A 21,621-nucleotide genomic window follows, 5' to 3' on the forward strand; every position below is an offset into this window, starting at 1 on the left:
CTTTAAGGTTTTCCTGTTTATGGCCACCAGGGAATTTGGACCTCAGGTAATGTGCCTAAACCCTACAGGAGTAAGAAAAACTAAGCATTGTTGTTGCTGTTATTTTATTAGCTAGAGAGGCAGTCAATTCTATCACTTATTTTCAAGATAATTTTTTAGCAAAGACTACTCTAGGAGGTTGTAGTTACATTCTTTCTGACACTTTTCCCCTATCTCTTTTCTACACAATCTTAAAGTCCCCCAACCACCAAGGATGATTCCTACTGATTTAAACTAAGAAAATGTGGCACCTTTTAGCCTGCCCTTACAGAGTTTCTCCCCACCACATCCACCCCCGCCTGCAATGATGTTCTTACCAAAATAAGGCTCAGAAGAGAGTCTCTTAACTTTGTCCAAAAGCTAAATCTGAAAGAGGTTAAAGGTTCTCTGGTCAGTCGCATTTCACCCGACTATTTTTAGCTGATATAGGGCAAAACAAGGTTCCCCAAAGATCTGGGCCCTGTGAAAGCTGGAAGTTCTGCCAAGATGGAGGAATACAGCTCTCCATGTTGGAAAAGAGAGCACAGTTCCCTCCTTCATCACTCCGGGATATCTATTTGCTGCCAGTGAATCTCCCACCTGCTCTGTCATGCTAGCGTTTGATCACATTGGGTTCATATGTGCTTATTTGCTGCTCCAACCCCAACCCTTACTCCTGAGCCTTTACCACTCAACTATCAATGTGTCCACTCATCCTCTGGGCCATCTTGTGCCGTCTTATCCTCCATCTCCTGGGCCAGAAGCTTGGCAGTTTTCTGGATGTGACTCCTAATGGAAATCCATGACAAAAATGCCCGGATTCTCAACCAGCGAGACAAACTCCTCTTCTCAGCCTCTTCTCCCAGTGTCCCCCACTCCTATTTCTCTCTCCTGAGAGCCCTAAGCCCTGCCATGTTGTTTCCGTCCTTTCAGCCCCTTTTTCCCCCTACTCACATAATGCACCAAGGATAAGCATCTTCCTGCCCAGATATATCTGCCCTTCCACATACTCCCATGTGACTCTTTGACCTCTGTTGCTGGAATCTCTTGAGTTAGAAAACCAGAGATGTTTCCATGACTTTTAAGGCTTTTGTTGGCAAGGCAGCAAGGAGAATGGAGTAAGGGGCCAAGCTCAGGCTTTCTGCCTTGCCCCAGAGGGCAATGCCATGGGAAGGTGACCTCCTCACAGGCCTGGGGGCTATCCCAGTGGGATGACGCTATTGGGTACTCTATCTCAGGATCCTCTGTTGCTCTGCCCTTCAGGCAGGATATTGAGTTTTAACTTAAAAGACAGGGATCAAGCTTCATCCCATGATTTATGGTCTAGGCCAGGGTTTCCAAAACTGTATAAAAAGTTATTCCTGGCCAAGTTCCCTATTAGTCATATGTGTGAAGTGGAAACATCGCTTTGTCAGAAATATACTTCCCCCAACCCATCCCAAACTGTGTCTGTAATTAGGCTCTGGAGGGAAGACACTGGTATTAGAGCTGGTATCGGGAGAAGAACTCAAGGGAAGAATGCTTTACTAATAGGACTGTATGGCCCTGGCAGTGGTGATTATACCAAACACATATGGAAAGGGATCCTGAGGCAGCCAAAAGAATGATGAAAACTTCACATTGGTACTGCCCCTAGAGGTGCTTTTCCACAAATGGATAGATTATGAATGTTTAAGCTTTCTTATTTAAGTAACCTTACTCCATCAGCATCCATCCACTCTCTTCTGGTACTCATGCCCCTGTTTCATCTTGGGGAATCCCACACTATGCCCTGCTCTCAGTCCATGAGATTTCAGTGCAGCCAACTTTGCCCCCAACTCAGGGTGAAGCATAGGACCCAGGCCTAAGCCAATCAGAGCATTAGATTCTCTTGGGCATAGTGATTGGTTTAGGAATGGACGTCTGATCAATCAGAGCCAATGAGCTACCTTAAGGTCTTCCTTAGGACTTCTGGGAAGAGGACTCACTCTTTCCCCCTTGAATCTGAAATCTGAGAGATATAGAGCTGGAATTGCTGTCATTTTTCTGTCACATGAAACCTAACTCTGAAGCCAGCATAGCAGAGAGTAGAGCTGAGAGATTTTTCTGTCACATGAAACCTGACTCTGAAGCCAGCATAGCAGAGAGTAGAGCTGAGAGATGGAGAGTAACCAAGTCCTGATAACACATTATTTTATCCCTGAATCAATTTATATCTGATGCTGGCCCTAATTCTGGATCTTTTTGTTGCATGGGCCATTGGATTTCCCCTTTGCTAAAGCAGTTTGAGATGATTTTCTGTCCCTGGCAACCAAAGATCCCTAGATTACAGCTGTTGTTTAAAAATACATTCAAAAGTGTAAATGGAACTAAGAGAAAGGAGACAGGGCCAGCAATAGATCTGTACTTTGCAAGCACAGTCTATTGCTCAGGGACACAGACAGAGGCATATCACATACTTAAATGTGAGGAGAGCAGTACCAGGAGGTCCTCAGACAAGAAGAGGGTGAACCCCAGGCAGGAAATTCCATCAGCAAACATCACATCTTTGGAAATGAAATTATTAAACAACCAGACCATTTCTATTGAGTTTAGTTTTTGTTACACCTCACTTGATATGCTTAACATAGTAATAAGTATTACTGCTATAGTGAAACTCCCTTATTTATATCATCACAATTTCTGTTTCCCTATTATTTACTCCCTTTTCCTATGAAATAATAAAAATATTTACTCGTCATCAAATTACTTTCTCTAATTTAATCTGCTTTTCCCCCATTGTATTATAAAAGTTCTCCAGAGAAATAGAACCAATAGGATCTCTCTCTATATAGATAGATTAGATACATATGTAGATGTGGACAAAAGTGATGTCTGCCTCTTTCAGGGTTGGCCTTTTAAAGCAACTCAGCAACCTTCCAGCTCTCTCTTCCATGATGACAGCAATCTTGAAGTCACGTGTTTCAAATGGCATAACCACCGAGATGCAGGGGTTTATTTGCCACAGCAGCGTAACCTTTCCCATTCTGACTAAGGTAGATGAATCTAGAGAGATGCAGCTATAGATGAGATAGATGGATTTAAGGGAATTGACGCATGTGATGGGGGTGGAAGGAGGCAGCAAATCTGAAATTTTGCAGGAAGTCAGGTGGACTGGAGAGCAAGTAAGAGTTGATGCTTCAGCCTTGAGTCCAAAGGCTGGAAATTCAGGCAGAATTTCTGAAACTGAGGCAGAATTTCTGTTGCAATCTGGAGGCAGAATTCCATCTTCTTCAGGAAACCTCAGCCTTTGCTCTTAAGGTCTTCAACTGATTAATGAAGTCCACACCTATTTTGGCAGTTTCTCTGCTTCACTGAAAGTCAGCTGATTGTAAATGTTGACTTAAGTGTAAATCATATCTAAAAAAATACCTTCACAGAAACATCTAGACTAGTATTTGACCAAGTAGCTGGGCACCATAGCCTAGTTAAGTTGACATATAAAATTAACCATTACATCCAGTTCGAGCCAATATTCCCCCATGCTCCTCCGTATACTAGTGAGGGTTCAGCTTTGGATTCCCAGGCCAATACAAAGGTAGACACTGCAAATAATGAACCCTTGACAAAGCTCTGTTAGTTCCCAGATGGAAGAAAATTAATGATGATTGCTCAATTCAGTCTGGACAGAATGCTTTACTATTTCTGTTGTGGTTAAAGTATGTAAGTCAGCTCTTATTTAGTATATCTCCTTTGGTTTACTTTTCACTGTTTGCGGAATTCTCCTCCCAGCTACCATGCCAGAAAAACACTTACACCCTGGCCCATGGACCCCCAAAAGCTGAGAATGTATCCACAGTCCTAACTGAAGGCAGACCAGCCTTAAGTAAGGTAACTCCAGCAGGAGAAAGCATTTTCCCCATTGTGAGGCCTGTGGGAGATCCTCATCTGAGGCAGATGTAAAGAAGCATTTCCCTGGCCTGGGTCTGCTGGGAAACAAGTGATTACCAATCCTTGTGCTGTCCACGAAAGGGCCTCACCCCTGCCTGCTGAGGGTCTGGGAGAGATCTGCTTCCATGAATAACCCAGGTACTCATTTTTCTTCTCCCCAGTTACCTGCTAAAGGCTCCATCTTGACATCAAGCCTGGGGTCACCCTCCAGGATACTTCCTCAAAGCAGCCACATTCCTGGTGGCATCTGTGCCAGGAGGGGATGGTGGGCTGGCAAATCAGCAAGTCCTGTCCTCAGCACCACTCTGTCCACAGCCTCATGAGCGTTTTGTCTGAGGACCTTCATTAGGCTTCAGGGCCTGTGGCTGATGACGCCAGGTCAAAGCCCCGGATGATACCTGCTCTTCGAAAACCACATGTTCCACTCCACTTCCGGGCCTCCCCTACAGTTAGGTGGAGGCCATATGACTAGATCCTGGCCAAAGGGATGTGGACAGAGTCATGTCAGCCACTTTCAAGGCTAACCCTTAAAAGCATCGCAGCTGCCCTCCAGCTCTGTCCCTGATGACAGCAATCTTGAAGCCACATTTCAGGTGGTATAACCATTGAGACGTGGGGATCTATTTGTCACTACAGCAGTAGCCATTCCCATTCTGACTAAGGTAGAGCATAAAGGGATTATGATCCATGGCTCCCCTCTGCCCCCCAAGTCATCTCACAGATGGCAGGCTGTTCTCCTGCACGCCCAGGCATGCTGACCAGTGACATCTCTCCCAGTCTCTGGTGAAATGACCTCAGACACCTGCTGTGCTGAAGGTAGGTCAGGGGCAGCATCTGCATGTCTGAAGCAGCTCAGGATCTTCTCTGTGCCCAAATCCCCAAGAAAAGGCTAAAACTGGTAAAGTAATTGAACCAAGATGGGTTTTCCCGAAAGACCTTTTACAGCTTTGAGCTCATTATGGAAAGAAAGAGGATTTTAAGACCTAAACAGTGCTGGATTCTTTCTATTTTAGTTGAAGTTGAAAAGAAGATATCTTTGCTAGAGCTCAGAAAGAGTCTTATCTGTTGAAAACTCATGCAACTTAAAGTTCTTTCATCATGGAGAGCCTACTGGCCTGCCACGTGGCATGACCCGTGAATGTGGGTGGGACTGCTTGGTGTTTTCAGACTGTTGGAAACAGTGGCCTGTTGATCTCAGAGAGAGCCAAATTAAGCTGATTTCACTATTTATAATCTCTCCGGAAATAAGCAAAGAAGAGAAGTCTAATTGCAAACAGACTGAACTTTACATAGGAAATATGTAGGCCCCCTGAGGCACCTAGAAAGTGTCTAAAGCCCTGACTGCCTCCCTGCCTCCCCTGCTTCCCTCTCCAGAGCACGTAGGCCGCATCTAGAGAGGCCTGAGGCTGCAGAATGGCCTTGGACTGGCCAAACCAGCCCAGCCAGCCCCTTGGGCCTAGGGGCAGGGACTTTTGGATGAGAAACAGGAAGACATTTGCCCACAGCTTGAACCATGGCTTTGGGAAGACTCTTTGTTCTCTCGCCCCCATTATTTTGGGTTTTCTGGTCTTTATTCCATGCTTGTCAAATTCCAGGCATGGAAGGCTTTCAAACACACTAGCAAACCCGCCACTTACACACACACACACACACACACACTCCCCACCCCCACTGCATTCCCATCACAATCCCATTTGTAGCAGAGCCCTGGGATTTGTAACCATGTGGGGCCCAGTAAGAGCTTTGTAACATTTCACATGGCCCCTGGCCTTCTGTAACAACTCCAGAGCTGAAGTCCCAGCCAGAACCCTGGGCCTTGCTGGCAGCTGTACTGCCGGGTCACTGTGGGAGATGAGACAAGGACCTGCGACCTGCTGTGCCTCAGTTTCCCTGCCTGTCAGTTTGGACAACCATGACTGCAGCTAATTCTGAATTGTCTGCCTGCTGGTGGGACCAGGCCCTGGTGGGGGGGCTCAGATTTATGGCACGGAAGTCCCAGAATGAGTCAAAGAAGAGAGAGACCAAAATAGATCAGGAGCCAAGCGCCCAGAATGGCAGCCAGAGAAGATTAGACACGCTGCCGAGAGAACCGTCCCGATGACTTTATTGAGGGCTCTTGCTCATAAACGGCCACTATGTTATTGTAACTTCCATAGACCAGGCCGACCCTTCTTGTGACGGGAAGTTTGGGATTGGAACCATCCGTGGGCCCTGCTGTTGCTGAGGTCGCCCTGGGAGCTGGGGTTCTTCCAAAGGAAATCAGCATGGGGCTCCAGGGTTTGGCGGAGCAGTGGACAGATGGACAGTTTTTGAGTGAGAAAGTCATGGTTAGGAGTCAGGGAAGAGTGGCAAGTGCCCCCACTCCCCCCACCCCCACCTCTACCCCCACTGCAGCTCAGTTGGTGGGACTGTCTTTCTTTATGGGCATTTCTGTTGAAAAGTCCTTCCTCCCTTACATTTGCTTCTTGGTCTCATGGAGAGGAGACGGCACTAGGCCAGGGTGACAGATGTGGAAAAAACCCAGAACTGCTGCCACAGTTCCCATCCCTGGGAGCCCCCAGTCCCCAGCCATGCCGAGCAATGGCTTTTCCTCTCACATCCTGACCCCTCACATCCTCTGTCTCATTGCACAGCCCTTGCCCTCCTGGCCACTTGCTACTTTAAATCCTCCTCTCACGTGGAGAGCAGCCCTGGCAGGTCCATCCACCCTCGTCTTCCACTGGAGCGCTTCAGGCAACAATGGAAAAACTTAAGTTTGCCAGCAAAGTGGTCGAAGGCCAGAACTTGTGCATTTGAAGATAGAGACACAAATATCTCATTTCAGTACTGAAGACCGTTTCTTTCTTATCACTGCCAGCTCTCAATCACCCATCCATCTCCTGCTCATCTCTGCTGGAAATGCTACTAGCCAAGGCAAGCCAAGCCAAGCAGCTGTTTGTGGGCTCACAGACCCTGCAAGGATAAGAATCTCTTCTGTGACTACCAGATTGCACCTTGATGCCAGCCAGCTCCTGGTGTCTGCTGTTGCCTCCCTCCCAAGATGGTAGCCTGGGGAGATATAGCCCAAACGGTTGATCTAGTCTCTTTCCAGTCCAGCTCTGTTGGCAAAATGAAACTGCCTGCCAAGGGAAAGCCAGTTTGAACTGTCCAAAGGGCACCCATGATAACTGGGCAAACCATCCATCCTGGGTTGGTCCGTGTGTTTTGAGACTTACACTAGGTGGGCCAGTTGAGAAAGGAGATAGGAGGAGGAAGTCCAAGGCAAGTGTCAGATTTTTGGACAAGCCATTGCTGGCAATGTCTTTTTTTTGGAAAATATTGCACAGGAACTTACAGTGAAAAAGAAGCTTTCAAAGCCCTCCATAAAGTAACCCTATCCTACCACCTCTCAAGTCTGCTCTACCATGGCCTCCCCCAATGTGAATTCACCTTGGCCAGATATACAAACCCACCCCGTATCCTCCTCCATCCCTGCTCTTTGTCCTTGCTTATTCCATTCCCTTTGTTGAAATATCTGTCTAGACTGTGCCCATCTTCTTAGTGGTCCAGCTTCAACTCTGCTCTCTCCCCCAACACCCCACCCCGACAAACCTCTGGGGAGCCTGGAGTTGGCATTCCCTCTCCTGTGCTCACTGCATTTTTTGCCTACCATAGACAGTTTAATTATCGAAAACCACCTTATATGTTCTGTTTCAGATGTGTTGGCTTTAATGAATCTGTGTGTCCCCTAACCTTGTCTCGGAACTCATTATATGCCCCAAGGATGCCTCCACAGTGCTCTGAACACTGTAGGGCCTTAGGAAATACTGATGGCTTTGATTGGTTATCCAAAATAAAAAAAATGTAAGTGATCAAAAAGATGCATAACCAGGAAGAACTATGGAAATGTTCAGCAAAACTGCGAGAGTGGTTCCAGGTGCTCCCTTCTTGGGGTCAGTGGTATAATGGGTTTTCCTTTCCAGACAGTCCCCTGATAGTCCTAGAATCCCACAGAGACCCATGGAAGGTGGTGTTGGGTGGACAGTGTCCAGCAGGCAAACAAGACTGTAAATGCAAAGCCAGAGAAGCTAAACAATGTTCGCTTTACAACTCCAGGTGATGAGAATGGTATTTATAGACTCAGTGACATGTTTGAAGCTGTGAGTCCCAGAGGCTAATATTTTAAGCTGGATATCCTGAGACCCAGACGTTCTGTTTTTGTTCTCCTCCCCATCCTTCCCTCCTGTAACCCCTGGAACTTTCCATGCAATTTGGACAAAAGCATGAAACCTCTATTGTTTCTCAATCCTTACTAGTGCTAGGGAAGGATTTAAGAACTGCTTCATGGAAGGGTGATTTGTAATGAGTGGAAAACATTCTGAGGCCTTAAAATGACATTTGCCATTACACCAAAACTTCCATCAGAAAATTTCAAAATTCTAGGCAGAGACAAGGGCCTTTCTGCCGTCAGAGAACTCCAATGGCAAAGGGGCTGGGGGTTGGAAGAGTGAGGCCTTATTTATAGATGAACCTATTTTGGCCAGAGGTTCTGGATTGTCTAGGTCCACCTATTTAAGAACTTTCTTTCTCTTAGGTCCATTTTTATATTGGATAACAATTCCTGAGGCAAATCTATAAACAAAGGGTGGGAACCTAAAACGTTGCTATTTATATAGCCCAGAATAAAATGGGGAAATCAGTGTTTGTCTTCAAAGCAACCTAGAAAGTGCTAGCCAAAGAACAAATTGCAAACAGTACACAAGCATCAGGGAAATCCCATTGATCATCAGAGATGGAAAATAACCATGAGATCATCGCGCTCATCTCCCCCGGGACCTGGACATCCAGGATGCAGCTTCACGGTGTCCCTTCGGAGGGTGTTACAGACATTACCTTTCTCTTGCTTTGCCCTGTGAATCGTGCTCCCGATTAGTCTGCAGTACATCCCCTGAAGACAGGCAGCAACCACAGAACACAGTACCTCGTGCATGGGAATTAAGTCCAGAACATTCTCTACTAGGTGCGTTTTTTGCTGTTTGTAAACAACTCTAGGTGTTCATCCATCATTCATTCAACCGTGCTGACTGGTTTCATGCACTAGCCAGACCTGGTCAAACTTAAACATGCACAAAATCCTGTAGTCACTTTAGGCCCAAGTCCAACATTTAGAAGTTATCAACACAGGAAAAAAGTTGTACCTGTTTTCATGCTGAGAAAAGCAGATAGCTAATCTGTACCAGGAAAACAAACAAGAATCATGATCTGAAAATAACTTGGAAGTGTTTGTCTTCACCAAAGGAAGCATAAATAGTAAAACACATACACGTAAGACATGCATGTACACACATATATACATGCACACACATACACACACATATTGTACCCATACATATACACGCACACACATACACACAGTACACACAAATATATATGTGCATACACATGCACACATACACATACTGTACTTACACATATGTACATGCACACACATACACACGTGCACATACTGTGAACACACATATGTATACATGCACACACATGTATACATGCACACACATACACATACTGTACACACACATACACACATATATACATGTACACACATACATGCACATATACATATATTGTATGCACACATATATACATACACACACATACACACACGTACTGTATTCACACATAATATATGTGCACACACATACTGTAACACACATCTATACATGCACACACATACACATGCTGTACACACATATATATATACATCCACACACATATGTACATGTACACATACTGTGTGCACACATATATACTTCCCCACACCAATACACAAACATACACATACTGTACACAGGTATATGCACACATACATATATATACATGCATACACATACTATACACGCTTATACATGATACGGTACACACACATATACATATGCACATGTACTGTACATGCACATAGACATACACACATATACACATGTACATGTACACGTGTGTGCACATGCATACACATGCTATATACACATATATGCACACATTTACATATGTACATACATATACACACTTTTTTCCTCCTAATTACAAAAATAAATACAGAAAAACACAACTAGAAGACCTGATATTTTATTGTGTTCCTTCAGAATTTTTCTATGAATAGTCAGTCACCTGTATTCTAATGTATCATACATATTATATGTTACATTATGTATCATATCATATATAAATGAAAAGGTATATAGAAGTCTTTTTAGATATACTTAATGAATATATATTTGTATATTTTAATTAAAATTTTACATAACATAATGTTATGAATTTTATTTTTTAATTTCTATCCTAAGGTAATATATTAGTTGTAGAAAGTCAGAAAATGTGTATGAGCAAAAGAAAAAGTGAAAATCATGCATATTCTCAGCATTCAGAAATGAGTACTTTCATTTGCTGTATGCCCCCCTCACTTATTTAAATATGCACCCCTAAGTATAAAATGGGAAGCCCCATTACACAGGAGTATGTGTGTAATGGGGTATATGTTCCATAAGTAGGCCAGGGGTATCACCAATGAGCATCTTAAACCACTGTTCCCTCTTTCCCTTGTAGGGCATCCCATGCTATGGTTTCCCAGCCGCAGACCCACTTCTCCCTGTGGAAGGCGACACTACCTGGATGATGAGCCACTGCTCAGCCTTGGGGGTCCATGCTAACTCTCTTGAGTTGCTAGAGGCTTTGTGGAAAGATTTCTAAATTTTAAAATCTTCCTTTAAAGTGCCAAGTCAGGTGGTCTGATAATGGGACTTTACCATAAGCCATAGTTCAGAAAAGACAGTCGATAGCCTAATAAAATTTCCCCTCAGACAGGAAGGGAAAGTAGACAGCTCTGCCCAGCCAGGAGGAGAAGCAGAGGAGAGAGAGGACAAACGTAGCAGGCAGACAAGCATGGCCTTTCCTGCCTCCCTTTCTTGGGATCATATCTCAGGGACTAGTGTGTCAGTAACAAACAGAGGGAACTGGGGAGGGGTCTAAAACAATCTGGGTTAGGGCCCTGCTTTTCTGAGACATAGTTTGAGGAGAATCCAAGTCTCCTGAACTTCTGTGGCACAGATCCAACATGGTACCACAGGATGGTTTAGGAATGACAGAGGGAAGTGACTCAGTGTCCAGGCAAATGGGCGTGAGACAGCCCTCTTATTCTCACAGCTTGCTTAGGCATCTAGGATATGCCTGATTCCTTTACGGCCCCCAGTACAGTAACGCAGAGTGCTAAGAGAAGGCCTGGGGTTGAAGAGGCTAGAGTTCTTCTCAACCTTCCATTCGAAGCCAAAGGAGAAGAAATATAGCCAATACCCTCACTTTCTAATGCTGTTCAATTCCATTCGATGGAGTTCCCACCTGCCTTGAGGAATAAACTCTCTTTCAAGTTTAATTCATTCTATTCCAGTGTGATACACACATTATACACGTCAGATTAAGGTAGATCCTGGGGGACTCCAGAGTTGGGGACAATTCCACAGACACTGTGCCTTTGCCTTGGGCCTTGGGCCTTCAGAGCTCCAAGAGGGTTAGCCCGGGCATTGTTCTCTCATCCTATTTCTAATGGTCTTTATCTTCTCCCTGCTCCTCCAGCCCAGCCACATCCTCTTCTCAACCCTCTGTTTCCACCTGCTTCATTCAGCCTCTCTTCCATCCCCTGCTTCTGAGTCTTGGAGTGCTCATGGTAGTAGTCAACCTAGGGCAGACAGGGCCAGGCCTTAAGACTGTGGTGAGAAAGTCAGAAAAATGGAACTAGAATGATAATTGGGGTGGAAAATGAATAATAATACCTACTATCATTATTACTATTGTTTCACTTATAATGATTCTTACTATGTGCAGGCACTGGTTTAAGCATTTTACGTGTATAGTATGAGCTCATACACTTGTGTTAACTCATATAATTAACTCGACTCAAAAGCATGAGTTCATACGGCATATGTTACAGCCTATGAGGTAAGTGCAACTATGATCCCACTTTAGAGATGAGGAAACCTAGGCACAGAGAGGTTAAACTGACTTGTCCTGGGTCACTTAGCTGGTACATGGAAGGTAGAACCCCACCACAGCAAGCTGGCTGTAGACCCTCATAGTAAGCCATAGTTGGGGACACCAAACAAGCTAGACCAAGGCAAGTGGCTGCATTTGGTTTGGGAATGCAAGCTGATCCACAGAGGTCCCACAGAATCAGAAACAATCCTTAATAGCTTTTAGGAGATTTGCTAGAAGGCAGGGAGTTTAGAGTGTCTGTGGCTCCTGCTTTGTAACTCTGGAAACTGAAGCCGGGGAGTTAGAGCTACGTGACATGCCTGCAGTTGCAAGAGGTAGCTGCGAGAGAGTGGAATTTGCATCTGCACTGCACACTAGGTGGGGCAGAGCCAACATTCAGGAAGGTGTACATGTCTACACCTGCACAGACTTTTTTCTGGAGGAGGCAGTTGTGGCGAGCCCCCTGCTAGGAATCCAGCCAGGGAAGGCATCCTTTGTCTCGCTCTGGTGGCTTTCAAGCAAAGAGCCCAGTGTGTTTTGCAAGCGTCCATTCATGCGCTTAGTGCCTGAGCTGCACTGACTGGATGACGGGCGTCCCCGCCCAGCAGCCAGGGTCTGTGTCTCCACTTGCAGGCAGGGCCAGCGTGAGGTCAGGATTAACCAGAGAAGCTGTGCTCTGAGGGGCCTGCTGAAGTGACTGGTCCTTGGAAGCACAAAGCGTGGAGCTCCCACAGGCAAAGACCCCAGAGGTTCATCACGAGGGGCCTGTGAGGGGAGCCCGCTATGCTCCTCCCTGTCACAGATGAGGAAACTGAAGCTCAAAATTAAAGCTGGAAAATGATTTCTGGAACCTCAAATCAAGCCTTCTAGCCCTTATTCCAGGTCTGTCTTCCCATATACCATGCTGTTTGGGTGCCTATGCCATTTACAATATCAAGCAGAATGGGGACTTCTTGAGCCTAAATCAGGCTCACCCTGGGGAACAAGTTCAGAGGACCCCATCAGTATCCAGGGCAGAGTATTCATTTGCCCAGTGATGGATGCATTTGGGCTCTGCTTGGAGGTGGGAGAGAATCCTTGTGCACCCTGCAATTGCACTGCTGCTCCGGCCCCAGCCTCTTCACAGTGGGCATAACATTTTCATACATGCTCCCTCCAGTATGTAGTGTCTCTTCTCTTCCAAGCCCTTCTCCTTTCCATGCCCCCTGAAAACTCATCTCCTGTAATGAAACCACAACTATCTCCCTGGAAGAAAAATTACACCACCTCACCCTTTTGCCCTTTTGCTCCTCCTTGGTTCTAAACCTTGTAGTTCTCAACTCAGGGTATCTTGTGAATCCTTGTGTCCTTTATTCTTGGGCATGGCTTCAGCATGGGTGTCCTGCCCTGTATATACTGTCTTACGTGTTGAGGTGTGTTTGTGGTTATTTTGCCCAAGGGAAGACACCATCCGTAGAGTAAGGCACTGACATCATTCCAGTGGCTTCTGGATCTAGCTAGGGCCATGATGGTGTCAGTCCCCATGCCACAGCCAGGTCCTCTTGGGTAGGTGTTACTGCTGTAGGGTAGTACCTTGGGTAGGCCTCTTTGCAGGGCCCCATTGCAGGCTGATAAGATGCCATCTGAGTACATAGAGGACATCTGCAGACTGGCCTTTTTCCCAGCTCTTCCGGCTGTATTCGTCCCCCTGCCCAAATGCTCCACCTCCACCTCCACCTCCACCTCCACAGTGCCATGAATATTGGCTGCTTTTCCCACGCCAGGCTCTGTGCTAAGCACTCGCCATGCTTTATCTCGTTAACCTGCACTACAACTTTAAGAGGTGGATATTTTTATCCACATTTTACAGATAAGGAAAATGAGACTGAGAGAGATAAAAATAACTTGCCCAAGGTTACATAGCTAATAAATGGTGGGGCCTGGATTTGAACCACCACATTCTTAACCACTGAGCTCCATTGCCTCATTCAGTCCATGTCGGCTGGTCCATGGCCCATCCTCAGAGATGCCTGTTTTTGCAGTGAGCACCCCTCAAACCTTCAACAACACCCTTACCTCCTCGATTTACCCTTGTGAGCCCTGAGCCAAATCTGAACCTGTTGAGCTTGATCAAAGAATGGATTGTTATTTGAAAGAGAAAACAAAAGATGAAGATGACTCATTTACACTCGTCTTTGAGCCACTATTTATTGAGAGCCTTCTGTGTCTCTAGCACTGTTCTGTGTCCCACATGAAATAAAACCCCCTGCCCTCACAGAGATTACAGTCTAGTGAATTAATAGTTTGCCTAGTGCTGACAAGCTCTAAGAAGAAAGGCCCATCCAGAAGGAGGAGTGAGCACTCTGGGAAGTAGGGGAGTGGCTGCCTCCCTGCCCTGGCAGCTGAGGGATGACCTGAGGCTTCAGCTTTTCGTGGGGTTGGGTTTTGTCCCAAGGCAGAGAGTGCTGGTGAGGCTGTGAGGGTGTGGGGGCACAGAGGTCTCCAAGCCTTCTCATTTCTGCTGGTGGTGATGTGGAGCCCTAAGTCTAGGCAGAGGCAGTCCATCTGGAGCTCCAGCTTCTGTTGCATGAAATGGCCTTGTTGAACACGATAGTGTATAAAGATTATCTCCAATTATCAGTGAGTGAAGGAGCCCTTTACAAAATTTTAATTATTTCCCCTGCCCAAATGCTCCAGGTCCACCTCCACTTTCACAGGATCATAACCAGATTTCCTCTTCTGACTCACATCTTCCCTTCTCCCTCCTCCCTGCCCCTGCCCCCACCCCCTCAAACTGGTTTGGCCTAAGGCCATGCAGAGTAATTTACCTAAACCCAACAAATATAATTAGAAAAGTAAATACGTTAGCCAAAAGAGTTTTATATTGTATTTCAAAATCAAATGTAAGTAATATAAGTACACGATAGGAGGTGCAAAGACTTCCCAATCATCAGGTCCTTTGCATCTATCATCATCTTAAACTAACCCTCACTGCAAACTTGGAATCTAGGCTTTATCATCCCCATTTTGTAAGTTTAAACAAACAAACAAAAAACCCAAGGCTTAAAAAGGTAAAGTAACGTTACCAATGTTACATAAATGTCAAGGTTGAGTTTTTAACCAAAGTATGTCTGACCCCCAAGTCTGTGGTAGTTCTGTCCCCATCTAGTCCCAGGGTAGCCATTTATGCAGAAAAAGTAACCTTGGGCAAACTATTTTACCTTCCACTGCCTCAGTTTCCCATCTGTAAAATGGGCCCAATGCTGATACCTAACTTTCCCCTCAACCTCAGTTCTGTTCTGTTAATCACATGAACTGGTGTCTAGGAAAGGCCACAGAACTTTCAGGTACTGTGAAAATATAGTATTAATCCTACCCTTGAATTTAGAAGTGATTATGGCTTTTCTACCATTTAACCTTGTTGGTGTCCAGTGGTAGATTTCAGTTTAGCATATCTGGTTTATTTTTCACATTCCTGTTCTGAGGGTAGCCTCTGGCTGCTGACTGTAAAATCTGTGTTGCTCTCTTCCCAGGAATTAGCATCTCCTGTTCCACAGCTGTACTTCAGCTGTACCTCAGGCCCCTGATTGCCAAGTTGTAGGTGTTCTATAACGTTCTTTCTTCTGGAATCCCAAGGGAGTAGTCCATATATACTTCTTTCCAGTAGTGAGCTGGTAAGTGTTTAACAGCTGGCTTTCCAATTGCGAATCTGATGTGAATGTTGGTTAATAATTATATCTACAATAATAAGTAAGATAAAAGTGAAACAATGAAGACGCATTTCAGAACTTCGCTGCTTTTTTTCCATATGAGCCACTTTTTTGCTGAATCAGGTAGTAGTTTTCAAAAACTAGAAAAATATTACCTCAATATATTATGATTCACAACGTCACTGCTACAGACACGGCACACTTTTACATCTAATCGTACCGTATTAACATTTTCTCTATCACTGCCTTAAGTCGAGATAATCAACACAACAATAAATCAAGCCCTGAGTATAGAGTGTGCCAATTTCTGTGGTGTAAATATTGTCACTACGGCCAATTTCAAGCTACCAATGTGATGTTACTAACTGTGGAACTGGGAAGAGAGTGGAGAGTCAGAGAGGGGTGAAGTTGAAGTAGGATCTTATAAGAAATGACAAATGAACAAGAAAGTATACCACGCTATAGTCTTCCCGCCATATGTGTAATAGACATAACTCAAGCACATAGATGACAGTAAAGTGTAGTTTAAAAAAATTAGGATCTGATCTGTTGGAAGTATTTATTATCTTTTAAAAATATAATTAATTATATATTTGTATCATTTAATTTTTAACAATGGCTGCATTTAAAAACCAGCTTGCAAAATTCCTGAAAATTTACCAATCAGCTTTCACAAGCCAATGCAAGCTTCAGCACACCACTGTCCCGTTCCTCTTCCCGTTAGTCCAGATGCGTCCCATGCTATCTGATGGCCACACCCTTTGTTAAATAGCTCCAGTTAGTCCTGATCCACGTAAATCAAGAGAACATTAGTCAGTGCTCAGCTTCTCCAAATAAACAACGTCAACAGCTTCAGTCCAGTGGAGTGACTTAATGATCTGTTTCCTTCAATAAACTGTGATTTCTGAACTCAGTTCAGATACCTGAGCGTCGCAGTAAGCTGAGAGTGAGGCCTGGAGGCGTTCATAATGTAATATACTAAGTTTAAACTTGGCAACTGGATGACATTGTGAGAAATGGCTTTTTTTTAGGCTGATTTTGGGAGTTTGGGGTGTTTTTTTAAGAGTTAAGCCAAGGCAAAAAAACAACCCTTGCAACACATCACTTCACAGCGGGTCAGCCTGGGAGAGGCTATTCTGGGATATTCAAGCTAAAGAACCTCTTTTTAAACTCCAGGCAAACTAGAATCAGGATGCAGGGTTTTTATTTCTGTCTGTCATGGATTTACTGTGTAATCTCTGTCCAGTTTGTTCCCTGGGTGGGTCTCACTTTACCTTCTGGAGAAGTCAAGTCAACTGCCTTTACTTAGGGCATTATTTGATTTTTGAATTGTGGAGACTGAAAAAAGATAGTTGCTAGGGTTTATCAGAGGGTTTGGAGTGTCTACTTGAGGTGTTCCTACTCAGTGGAGAGTCAGAGAGGGGTGAAGCTGAAGTAGGATCTTATAAGAAATGACAAATGAACAAGATGTAACAGAGAGGAGGAGGAAGAGGAATAGGGAGGAGGAGGAAGAGGAATAGGAAGGTGAAGGAGGAGTGAGGGCCTCCAAGCAACGTACCATGAAAACGTCGGGCAAGTGGCTAAACTGCATCCAGTGTTCACTTTGCTAAGATGGAGAGTTAGGGCATAAGATGATTTAGTTACAGAAGAAAAGGCAGGCAAGATGGAGCAGGCAGGTGCCTTTTGTCTGGCTTTGACAAGAGAGTTTCCTGGGTAGGGAAGGAATGTGATCAAAGTTATGATTCTAAGACCTGCCTGGAAGATGACCAGGGAGTGGGCAAACTTGGAAGCAAAACCAGCCTCCCAAACACCCATGTAATATGGTGCCCTGGGCCACTGTATAAATAACCTCCCTCCTGTTCATCAGTAGGCTTTGTAGTTCTCAGCCTCTCTCCTCTGTAGAAAGTGTGAGCCAGCACTTTGCATGAAGAAGCATTAGAAGGGATCACTGCATACTTCTCTAATTGTCAAGAATGCATACATGCCATGCATATGAATGATACAGTGGACTTTGGGGACTGGGAAGTGGAGCAGATTGGGAGGGGGGTGAGGGATAAAAGACTACATCTTGGGCACCATGTACACTGCTTGGGTGACGGGAGCACCAAAATCCCAGAAATCACCACTGAAGAACTTCTCCATGTAACCAAAAACCACTCGTACCCCACAAACTATTGACATTGAAAAAAAGAATTCCCACCGTGCCTTAAGCTTATGTCATCTCACTTTTTTTTGTCAGCAGCCTAGAGGGAAGGGGACACAATCCCAATTTTAACACCAGAGCAACTGAAACCTACAGATATTAAATGACTTGCTCCAGATTACAACTGAGACTCAAACCCATTGCCTGGCCACAAGTCTTGTGCCCTATCTACACCAATCGGTCTCCGGTAAACCTAACTAGCTAGTCAACTTTTCCCATCCATGGGCCATATACCTTTTGAAATAACAAACCATCTGATCTCTAGAAAAACTGAAAGTCCAGTTCCAGTTGTCAGACACACCAAGCTCCAGAGAGTCTCTCCCAAAAGTTCTCTGGAAAGCCCAGGGATTCTGAATTCCAAAGCCAGCCAAATTTGAATTTCCTCTACAAAGAGATAGTCCCTCCTGGTTTAGAACATAACCTTCCTCATTAGGCTGGTTCCATGTTTTGTAATAACTTTTGCTTACACCACAAAATTGTCATAGATTATGAAAACACAAAGGCCTTGGAAAAAAGGCCCAGAGCCCCCTGGAAGTCATTATTTCTTCCTTTAGCAATTGCTGAGTTAAGCACCGTAAATATGGTTCCCATCCTGCTCCCCTTCCCCCGCCCTCCCTGGCCCCCACGATCTGCTGGACATATGTTCAGAAGAAAGCGGGGACGTGGGGGTGGAAGAAGATTCGCATGTCGTGAATCTTGAGCACTGAAAAGAAAAAGTGGGGAGAGGGCGGGGAGTTTGCAGCCCTGGAAATGGAATCTCTGAAGGATTTATTGCCTTTGAGTATCTCACAAGGCTTTATTTTTTTTAATAAAAATCTGTAGCTTATGGATTTTTTTTTTTTTTTTTTTTGTATAGGGCAGTAAACAAGAGCTCTGAAAGGGGAAGGAAGCCAGGAGAAAGCCAGCTCCATTAGTCACGCAGCAGCATATCCTGTCACAAAGGACCCCAGTTGAGTAATCGCCCAAAATATGCCTGTTATTTTTTTCTGTCAGAAAAAAAAACGGGGCCTGCCAAAATGTACTGTTAAAAAAAAAAAAAAAAAAATCTGGTGTCTTAGGCCCAGAGAGGGAAAAGAAAATAAAGAAGAAACCGTCATAACTTCACAGTGCTCTTCAAATCCTCTCCCCAGCTTACCTGGAAAAGAAAAAGCCTTCAGACTCTTCACAGCGACAGAGCCTGCCAGACTTGAGGAAAGAAAGCTACAGCCTTGGGATGGTCCAGGTCTCAGAGTCTTCATAGCTACTTGGTGCCAAGAGCTTAAAAAGAGAAGGGGTGGTCGGGGAGAGTGGAAGGAGGACAGCACGGGGGGAGAGAAAAAATGAACAGAAAGGGACGCAGGATATTGAACAAGTCCTTTGACAAGCTGCAAATAGGTGAGGCATTGCTCACAGGGAGCCCACAGGAGCCCACACCAGTTCCATGAGTATTGCATGAGCCCAGCAGGGGCCAGTGACCTCCAGCCAATGGCCGAGCCTGCTTCGTAAGCTTTTCTGATGGCCCCAGCAAAACCAGCGCTGTCTCGGGCCTCCACCATGCCCTGTGGGTGTTTGGGCCACAGAATGGACAACAAGGACTTGTGCAGAAGGACATCAGACTCTGGAGAGGTCTGAAACAAGGGGTGGGGAGAGACAGGCTGGTCAGAGCTGCCTGCAACCTCCTGCGTTCTCCTAGATTGGCTTTCCAAAACCCGGCTGACAGGCTCTTGGTAGGAAACCAGGCCCAGCAAACAAAGGTGTACTCAAGCCCAGTTCAGTCACTGCCTCTGTCCCATGTTCTTCGTCTCATGGCTCTCAGGACCAGGACACAAGAGATGGTATGTCCAAGCACAGAACACTCTTGGAAAGCCATCATTTCCCTCCTGCTGACATTCTGACCCACTCAAGGGTTGTCCTGGGGAACAGGCTTTCTGCACTCAGTTGACCAAAAAATAACAGAAGCCTTCGCCTTAAGAAAGAGAGCAGGCCAGGCTCAGTGGCTCACGCCTATAATCTCAGTGCTTTGGGAGGCTGAGGTGGGAGAATTGCTTGAGCCCAGGAGTTCAAGACCAGCCTGGGCAATATGATGAGGCCTCGTCTCTACAAAAAACTTAAAAATTAGCCAGGCATGGTCTCAGCTACTCAGGAAGCTGAGGTGGGAGGATTGCTTGAGCCCAGGAGGCTGAGGCTGCAGTGAGCCGTGATCACGCCACTGCACTCCAGCCTGGACAATAAAGCAAAAGATCCTGTCTCAAAAAAGAAGAAAGAGAGCAGAGCCCTACAGAGAAGGAAGAAGGCGGGCACACTGTCGCTTTTCCTCTCAAGCTCCCTGGATCCCTCCTAGAGGAGAGACCCGCAGACCTGCCTGCACTCCGCAGGAGCCAGCTGGGGGAAGACCCTTTCCAGGGACGCATCCCTGGAGGTGCTCTAATGTTTGGCTGTTTGGCCATTCTGGGCCAAGAAGACTCCTTCCGTAGCCCAGGACCATGAGTCTCCCTGATGATTGCTGCAGAAAGGCCCGATTTTCAGGGCCTTACCTAGCCCTTCAATACCTTTGAGCCGCCCATCTTGTCTGAGCCACAGTCCTAAAGCCAGTCCTGAGCTTCAAGACCCATGTTGGCCCTGGCCACTGCTTCCCCTGGGAGAGCTGACTGGCTTCCTGCAGAGAGCTGGCCTGCAAGTTGGAAGGGCATATTCTCCTCCCAGCTTCCTGGCTAAATTGCTGTGGAATTTCAGGTCACTCCAGTGAACTTTCTGTGACTATTTTTTCCTCCCTTCAAGATTTATCAACTATTAATTAGAACCTCTAGATGCCTGCAATGTGGAGGTCCTGAGAATTCAATACAGAATAATACAAATGCAGTTCTTCCTGTGAAGCCTGGACAACCTTTCCCTTCCTTCTGCACTCCTTTCTTCCTTCCCTCTTTCCTTCCTTCCTTCCTTCCTTCCTTCCTTCCTTCCTTCCTTCTTTCCTTCCTTCCTTCCTTCCTTCCTTCCTTCTTTCTTGAGTTTCCTGATGCCAGCTCCTCGGATGGTGGGCTAGGGGTGGGAAGGTAGTGGTGGGGGTGATTATAAATATAATAAGAAATAAACCCACACACTGCAAAAACCCTATGTTAATACTATTAATAGTATTTCCAAATTGCTTACAGGTAGAAGACAGTTCCTTAGCAACATGATCATAATGAGAATTCCACAAGGGCATCTGGAATTTACTCTGTCAGACATTCCAGCTTATCAGGAAATGAAAAGGACCAAGACCATCATATAATGTGCAGACTATGCTAATGCCTATCACTAGCGTATATCAGACCCCAGTTACAGGATTGACCCGTGGGACTCCCCTTGTCTCAGCTTTAATCACATGAAGTACCTGAGGCCTGTTGTCCTCCTCAGGGTTCAACGCCTTCTTGCGGCCAAGTCCTTCATATAATTCAAGAGTTGAAATCACTGTCAACACAGCCCTTTGACTAATGTTCCGGGGTGATAGGCCTGGCACGTGAACACATGAGTAATGCTATTATCCCCCAAATCACAGGTGAGTGAGGTCTCTGGAGGTGTCCACCCCCACATGAATTTCCCTTTGCGGTAGCAGTAACATCTGAGTCACTAAGCATGGGGCCACAATTTAGGCTCACCCCCTCCCCTTCCTGTGCCCAAAAGGGGGCTGAAGGCGGGTCTTCATAGCAGAAAAAGCTTCACTTCCTCCGAGCTCCAGACAACACATCTCAGCTGTGTTGGGCCTTACAAGGCTGCGGTCAACAAGCACCCAGGTGATGAGGTCTTTCTCAGCCTGTTGTTCTCTTGTTAGCCCTTTGATGTTTCAAA

The 21,621-nt window shown here is 45.5% G+C and overlaps 1 protein-coding gene and 1 long non-coding RNA gene across 3 annotated transcripts in view; one reads left to right on the forward strand and one right to left on the reverse strand.

The window, feature by feature from the left end:
• RAD51B (RAD51 paralog B) overlaps window positions 1–20,653 on the forward strand; it is an 851,179-nt gene extending 830,526 nt beyond the window's left edge. The window contains exon 13 of one of the 2 annotated variants that reach the window (XM_077941270.1): window positions 18,674–20,653. In XM_077941270.1, coding sequence (XP_077797396.1) covers window positions 18,674–18,731 — 58 coding nt within the window. In that variant the 3' untranslated portion in view covers window positions 18,732–20,653. The remainder of the gene's footprint in view (window positions 1–18,673) is intronic. The other variant, XM_077941284.1, reaches the window with a different exon arrangement.
• On the reverse strand, window positions 15,507–21,284 carry LOC106999465 (uncharacterized). The gene is made up of 3 exons (XR_013396402.1): window positions 21,167–21,284; window positions 18,953–19,074; window positions 15,507–15,642 (listed from the first exon to the last, which is right to left on the reverse strand). It is a non-coding gene; the product is annotated as an uncharacterized LOC106999465 (long non-coding RNA).
• Between the last annotated feature and the right edge of the window lie 337 nt (window positions 21,285–21,621).

This window comes from Macaca mulatta, chromosome 7 (genome assembly GCF_049350105.2).
Source record: "Macaca mulatta isolate MMU2019108-1 chromosome 7, T2T-MMU8v2.0, whole genome shotgun sequence".
NCBI classification, from domain to species: Eukaryota; Metazoa; Chordata; class Mammalia; order Primates; family Cercopithecidae; genus Macaca; species Macaca mulatta.